Here is a 7,986-nt window from a genome sequence, read left to right on the forward strand (position 1 = left end):
TGTGAACAGCCAGCCTCTTTAGCGATGACCTTTTGTGTCTTGCCCTCCTTGTGCAAGGTGTCGATGGTCGTCTTTTGGACAACTGTCAAGTCAGCAGTCTTCCCCATGATTGTGTAGCCTATAGAACTAGACTGAAAGACCATTTAAAGGCTTTTGCAGGTGGTTTGAGTTAATTAGCTGATTAGAGTGTGGCACCAGGGGCCATCAATTTTGAACCTTTTCACAATATTCTAATTTTCTGATATGATGAATTTGAGATTTTCATTTGTTGTCATTTGTAATCATCAAAATTAAACAAAATAAACATCTGAAATATATGAGTTTGTATGTAATGTATGAATATAATATACAAGTTTCACTTTTTAAATGGAATTACTGAAATCAATCTACTTTTTCATGATATTCTAATTTTATGACCAGCACCTGTAGTAATTTTTAAGGATTATTTGGCAGAACAAGCACCTCCCTCCTAAACCACTGTGGCTGCAGTGACCATTGACAGCTTCAGCATCTGACTCAAAAAAGTTCAGAAGTATTATACTTGGCAAGAAAACAACGGAAAGGTGAGACATGCCTCACTTGAAGTTTGAACTGCTGAATAATTAAGCGGAGTGAATGAAGGTGAGAGCTGAACATTTAGTAATAACCCAGATCATGTGTGAGCTTTCGCTAGGGGTAATGGTACGTGGCAAAATTTGCTACTTGGCAGAGGTCTGCTCTCTAAAAATGCTTTTCTAGTTTGTGTAATGCATTTATGTTCTTAAATATGACATTTGTTAATACTATTGTTCTTAAAAAGTAAATATTAAGGTTTTGCGTGTTTTTATCTGTTAAGTCTTATTATAATAAATGTTTTCATTTTGATATTGTAATAAATACTTAGATTGACCAAGATGATATTTTAGTTTTTTTTTCTCCCTCAAATTACAGTTTGAACTATCTTGAGCTTACCGAGTTTCTTTCCAAACAATTTGGAATTTCTCCATGATTTTACATCAAAACCACAAACTGCCATTTTTATTGAGATTTCACATAATAAATCAATCAGAATAAAAATTTCAATTAACTGCTGTTGTGGTTAAATCCTAATGTTGGCCTTGCAATCCTGAAAAGAAATGAAAGCAAAGTAAAGACAGACTAGGGATTGTAATCTGAAAGGTGTTTATTTCAATACAAAATAAAATCAACGGGATGAATGGCAAAAAGCACAGCATACCAAATATCAAATTATTTCAAATCCAAAGAAGACAAAAATGGAACAAAAAAATTAAAAAGTTATCGCCTCTTTTGGAAGATGTTTCCTCTTCCAATTCCACCACGACCTCGCCCTCTTGCAGCCACTGTAACAGACAAAAAGGATTTAAAATCAAAACCATACATTTTACTAATTAAGTGGGGAAAAATTTAAATATATGTCCCAAAGAAATCACAATAGATTTTCCAAAAACAACTACAGAAAAAATATATATTGCTTAAAAAAAAATACAGACTAGGGATTATTTACACTTATTTGTAACCTTGACAATCTCCCACACGCATCGACTATTATGTCCACTCTAGTAAACCTTTAAGGAGCATCAAAATCACGTTCCACTCACCTTGTGCTTTTAGAATGGCCGCCTTGCCTCTTCCTGCACCAGATCCCTGGTTCTTGTTCTTCATACTCTTCAACATGGGAGCATTCTTTAACATATCAGGCAAGATCAGAAAACGGATCTTGCTTCCTCGGATGTAGACCTGCTCCAATTGCGCAACCCGTCCATCACGATAGGTCACCGTAATATTTGACATCTATAAAGAGAAGTTAAAAAATTAAAGTTCAAATTCAGCATCAGATTTTCCATAAATATAAACATTATGTGAGGAACAAACAGCTAAAATCTCCCATCTACTATCACTTCAGAGGCACTGCCAATGAGTTACTTTCTAGTCTTTCTCCACATCAAAACTTTATCTTTCTTCCAGTCTTCAGCATTAAAAGTTGAAACAAGTGTTGTAGATTATATTGTTATACTATGTTAAAACTTTGATATTGTGAAAACTTACTTCATGGTGACGATCCAAGAAGAATTTCATAAACAGGATCACTCTTAAATATGAACTAATATATCCTGTCATTTACAGAGCAGTTCTTTATAAAAAAAATTCTCAGCAAATTTTTTATGAAGTTTCATCTATAATTTTTCAAACTTATTCATCTCATTTAAGCTTTCTATGATCAGTTGTGCTTTGCAATTTGGGAATTGTAATTTGTGTCAAATATGTGAACCTACCGCACTAAGATTCCATCTAGCAGTTAATGATTACTCTGGAATGCAAAGAGTGAGTTTGTTTTTTAACCAGCTCTGCATTATAACAGTGCTTTGTGAAAGTAACATTATAAAACATTATTATTGCACAGGGAATATGCAGGAATTACTTTGACTTTTAATTCTCTCACAATTTTTTGTTTTATGCCAACACAGAGTTGCAGCTGTGGAGGGAACTTTCTGACAATGGTGAAGAGTAACTAAAGTTATTGAAAACATCCCAATTTTTTTTTAAGCTCTGCAGTGGTTAAGTTTAGAAAAATTCAAAATCAAGAACTATTACAAAAATTACAGGTTACTTATTTTACCCCGGTAAAAACAAGTGATCTGTAAAACATTTGTAAATTAAACCTAACCCAAGACAAAAGCAATGTCATCACCATCTGTATGAAGAGAACACAGTCTCATTAGTACCATCTCAGTGAGTCAGAATGACACAAAAACCCAGAAAGTTAAGGGACTCCAACATTTAACATAACTGCCATTCTAATGGAAAAAATAAAAATTTATAGACTGACATTAAACTATATTTGAGCAATTAAGCTATGTTGGATAGAGCAAAAAAATAAAATAAAAATCAGATCATATAAATAACTTTTTAATGGCATTTAACAAGCCTACAGGCACCCTGTGGCAACACAGTTAAGATGTATTTTGCAGCCTGAATCTACTACATGATTCATAAATTCATTAATGATCCAGAGTTCGCATTTGGAAAAGCCTATAAATAAATATCAAGAGAGCAGATCAGGAAAAAAAGGAGTGTGAGGAGCTGTCATCAACTAGATATTCTGGGGCTATCAAATACAAAATGTTCACAAACATCACACAATATTGGATGATGTGTCAAGTTGGTGCTATTTAAATCATCCGAAGTAACTTAACAGTGCATTTGAATGATTTGTTTGGCATAGTAAAATCTGATTGGATGACCAATGAATAATCAGAACAGCCAAGTAAAGTTTTTAATTTGCTGACCCCTTCATGGTTTGCAAATATTCGGCCCAGAAAAGTTCTAATGAGCCAGTTTTTCCATTGCAAACTAAAATTGGACATGTGTCTCTTCAATGTTACAATTGGTGATTATATACAGTTACAAAACATCATCTGAACCAACCTGGCAGTTCATGTTGTCTTCAGCTTCAATCAGCTTGCCTCTGTAAACCTCGCCTGTGGTGGTCTCACAGGTCACAATGTGTCCCTCTGCCTCATGCAGGACCTTGATTGGTACCCCAATGGACATTTTTTAACAGTATTCCTGGAAAACAACCACAACCAAACAATGTTATGACAGTTGCTGCTATACAATGTATCAGAACCCTTTGTTGGGTTCTCTCTGAGTAAATCCTCAGCATCAGCAGCAAAGTTATACACAAATGCAAAGCACAAAACACCAAGAGAAAAAATAGCTGGAGATTGAATTAAATTACAAGGACCATAAGATAATGGAAACACGGTACAAAGTTTCCTGTTGCATACAATAACAAGTACAGTTAACTCCTGGCATTTTAAATTATTTACGTAATAAACATTGCTTGTTTGCCTAATTCTTTCCAAAATATGTGATGGGATAGGTGAAGCACCACCATCACCAATGAACATCCACCTTGTTGAAAGAAATGAAGTCATTGCAATGACTATGTTAATTAGAATGCTTGATTTCAAAGAAAGAATATGGACTGATTTAGGAAATATGGTAAAAATAAAGGAATTAACTATGATGCGTTTAATCAAAATGTTTAGCTTTTGTGTGTTTTTTTTTTTTTAAATCAAACAAAACATTAGTAGCCTTAAATAAATCCACTAAACTCCATGTAACATTCATAAACTGCAAGCTTCATATGGGGGGATGTGGTCATAATCAGACCAAACTGTATACACCATCAGATACAAAATTTAAAAGTACAAAAAAAAAAACAGTTTCATCAAGTGAGCAGAGTAGGACAAATTGGTCATATTTACAAAAAAAATGCTTATAGAGCATACAAGCTTTGTTAACTGAATCAGAAACTTGTTTTTAGTTTCTTTATTGGTGAGGTACATAACCTTAAAGGTTATGTTACTAAGGGTTACTAAGTTGTAAGTAAAGTTGGAAATGGGGGAGATTAATGTGAATCAGTGCAGGAAAATAAAAGTCTGGCATTCAGTCAAAACCCAAATTACAATCAAACAAAAAAAAAAAAAAAACAGACCAGATTTTCAAAAATCTGAACGATGAACAAGGTAAAAATAACTTCTTATATATATAGACAGAGAGGTAACCTATATTATATTTGCTTGTAATGTGGATTTGCAGGGACCAATCAACGAAATTATTTCTATGAATTTGTTTCCATTTCTTAAGATGTTTCTCATTAAAATCTTCCAAGTGGTTCCAGACAACTTACAAGCGTGGTTCTGTTATGATTAAACTTTTTCTCACATAAGTTACAGAAGCCTTTTTCTGTATAAATAACCATTTGATGTATAAAGTTGCATTTGCATATGCATTACTTTGTGTCCTAAAACATGAACAAACAAAAGATTATGAAAACTAGGGCCCCAACTAACGATTATTTTGCAAATCGATTAATCAGTCGATTAATCAATTAATAATCGGATAGCTAAAGGTCCCCTAAAGAAAACCAGATGAAACTTAGACTTTTCCACTTGAGGAGTTCTGGATAGAACCTATTGACATTACATATACATATATATATATATATATTTCCTTTTTTTTTTACTTAGTGTTATTTTTTATTTTATTTATTTATTTATTTTTTTTTATTATTATTTTTTTTTTATAATTACTGCTCTAAGTGGGTTGCTCTATCAGCTACAGGCATGTTTCAGTCCCTACACTCCAGTTAACAACTAATTACTTACTTAGTTGACGATTATTTCAATAATCGATTAACTGTTTCAGCCTTAATAAAAATGTACGACTGTCGACAAGAAAGTAGTTTTTTCTTTGTAGATGAAATTGAAAATAAGAGCATCTCATGAATTAAGTTGAATTAGCTAAGCAGGACAAATTTCTTGAATTTAAGGAGTTTATTAAAAGAAATGCGTTAAAAAATGCAGTTAAAAATTACCTACGGACGAAATGTAAAACCTTTTTCACAGATCCCGAAAAACACAATGCCAACAGATATTCAAAGCAATTATTACAACAACGAACCCATCGTCTGGTAGCACAGACAATTAGCAAAGAATGTCAGTTAGCTAGCAGAGAGGTTAGCTACATAAGCTACGGTAGCTAACGATGCTACGCTACAAGATTTCTACTCACTAAAGGGAAACCTTACAGTTTAGGCAAATCTATAGATGTACTTGAACGCAATTACTGTATTTATCCAACAGCTTTACACGTTCTCTTTAAGATTCGCATTTAATTCATGGAAAATCCGACGCAACAACGAAAGCAATTGAATCAATTAGCTTCACAATAACAGCTAATCACCAAACGGTTTTTACATTAAAGATATATGTAACGAGTTTTCTCCCAATAGTTAAGGTTCGGTTAGGTATTTACCTCGATCTTGATTTGAATAAGGTTACTTTATTCTATATTCTGCTGTAGCAAAACTGCAACGTGCGTTTGTCGCTTTCACAGGGTTTTTGAGCCTTTTTTCCTACTACCCACAAAGCAACGAGGGGTCAAAACAAGTGTTTCCGGTAGCTTTCACCGCAATGCATTATTGGATTTAGGGTTTTTGTCTACTAACGGAACGACATCCTAAATAAGTAGCAAATTGTGGGTTTTTGCATCAAGAAGTTAAGAATAAAACTTGCACTTCAATAATAAAAACAACATTAACTGAGACATTTTTTATGGCAACTAGAACAAGAGCATTACCAATAAATCCATGGATTGAAGTGCAGCATAGCAGCGTCCAAAGATTTAGATGGAACTACAGCTTTTTCTGCTTGTCCCCTTCTACAATAAAAACTTATTAAACCTCCAAACTCTTGTAATGCATAGCAGAAATAATTTGACACAAATGGTATATATAATTATATATATACCATTTGTATTATATATATATATGTATATATATATATATGTATATACACTACCGTTCAAAAGTTTGGGGTCTCCCAAACAATTTTGTGTTTTCCTGAAAAGTCCCACTTATTCACCACCATATGTTGTGAAATGAATTTTCTAACCGAGTCAAGACATTGACAAGGTTAGAAATAATGATTTGTATTTGAAATAAGATTTTTTTTTTACATCAAACTTTGCTTTCGTCAAAGAATCCTCCATTTGCAGCAATTACAGCATTACAGACCTTTGGCATTATAGCTGTTAATTTGTTGAGGTAATCTGGAGAAATTGCACCCCACGCCTCCAGAAGCAGCTCCCACAAGTTGGATTGGTTGGATGGGCACTTCTTGAGTACCATACAGTCAAGCTACTCCCACAACAGCTCAATGGGGTTCAGATCTTGTGACTGCGCTGGCCACTCCATTACCGATAGAATACCAGCTGCCTGCTTCTGCTCTAAATAGTTCTTGCACAATTTGGAGGTGTGTTTAGGGTCATTGCCCTGTTGTAGGAAGAAATTGGCTCCAATCAAGCGCTGTCCACTGGGTATGGCATGGCATTGCAAAATGGAATGATAGCCTACCTTATTCAGAATCCCTTTTACCCTGTACAAATCTCCCACCTTACCAGCACCAAAGCAACCCCAGACCATCACATTACCTCCACCATGCTTAACTGATGGCGTCAGGCATTCTTCCAGCATCTTTTCATTTGTTCTGCTTCTCACAAACGTTCTTCTTTGTGATCCAAACACCTCAAACTTTGATTCATCCGTCCACAACACTTTTTCCAGTCTTCCTCTGTCGAATATCTGTGTTCTTTTGCCCATCTTAATCTTTTTCTTTTAATGGCCAGTCTCAGATATGGCCTTTTCTTTGCCTTTCTGCCCTGAAGCCCAGAATCCCGCAGCCACCTCTTAACTTTAGATGTTGACACTGGTGTTTTGCGGGTACTATTTAATGAAGATGCCAGTTGGGGACCTGTGAGGTGTCTGTTTCTCAAACTAGAGACTCTAATGTACTTATCTTCTTGCTCAGTTGTGCAACGCTGCCTCCCACTTCTTTTTCTACTCTGGTTAGAGCCTGTTTGTGCTGTCCTCTGAAGGGAGTAGTTTAAGAAATCTTCAATTTCTTAGCAATTTCTCGCATGGAATAGCCTTCATTTCTAAGAACAAGAATAGACTGTCGAGTTTCAGATGAAAGTTCTCTTTCATCAACTACACTCTTGTGTAGTTGGATGTGTGTATATATATATATATATATATATATAACTGTAACTGGAGCATGTAACAAAAGTAATTTCCCTCTGGGATTATTAAAGTATTTCTGATTCTGATTTTCTGGCCATTTTGAGCGTTTAATTGACCCCACAAATGTGATGCTCCAGAAACTCAATCTGCTCAAAGGAAGGTCAGTTTTGTGACTTCTGTAATTAGTTAAACTGTTTTCAGATGTGTGAACATGATTGCACAAGGGTCTTCTAAGCATCAATTAGTCTTCTGAGCCAATGGGCAAGCACATTGTACCATTAGAACACTGGAGTGATAGTTGCTGGAAATGGGCCTCTATACACCAATGTAGATATTGCACCAAAAACCAGACATTCGCAGCTAGAATAGTCATTTACCACATTAGCAATGTATAGAGT

The 7,986-nt window shown here is 34.7% G+C and overlaps 1 protein-coding gene across 1 annotated transcript; it reads right to left on the bottom strand.

Annotated features, from left to right (window-relative positions):
* Nucleotides 1–1,140: 1,140 nt before the first annotated feature.
* Nucleotides 1,141–5,969, bottom strand: snrpd3l (small nuclear ribonucleoprotein D3 polypeptide, like). Its single transcript, XM_038268258.1, has 4 exons — nucleotides 5,824–5,969; nucleotides 3,427–3,567; nucleotides 1,599–1,791; nucleotides 1,141–1,340 (listed from the first exon to the last, which is right to left on the bottom strand). Exons 2-4 carry the CDS (start codon nucleotides 3,550–3,552, stop codon nucleotides 1,276–1,278), a joined length of 384 nt encoding a protein of 127 aa, XP_038124186.1. The 5' UTR covers nucleotides 3,553–3,567; nucleotides 5,824–5,969; the 3' UTR covers nucleotides 1,141–1,275.
* Nucleotides 5,970–7,986: the final 2,017 nt, after the last annotated feature.

This window comes from Cyprinodon tularosa, unplaced genomic scaffold, assembly GCF_016077235.1.
Source record: "Cyprinodon tularosa strain WSP-4 unplaced genomic scaffold, ASM1607723v1 ctg7, whole genome shotgun sequence".
Classification (NCBI taxonomy): Eukaryota; Metazoa; Chordata; class Actinopteri; order Cyprinodontiformes; family Cyprinodontidae; genus Cyprinodon; species Cyprinodon tularosa.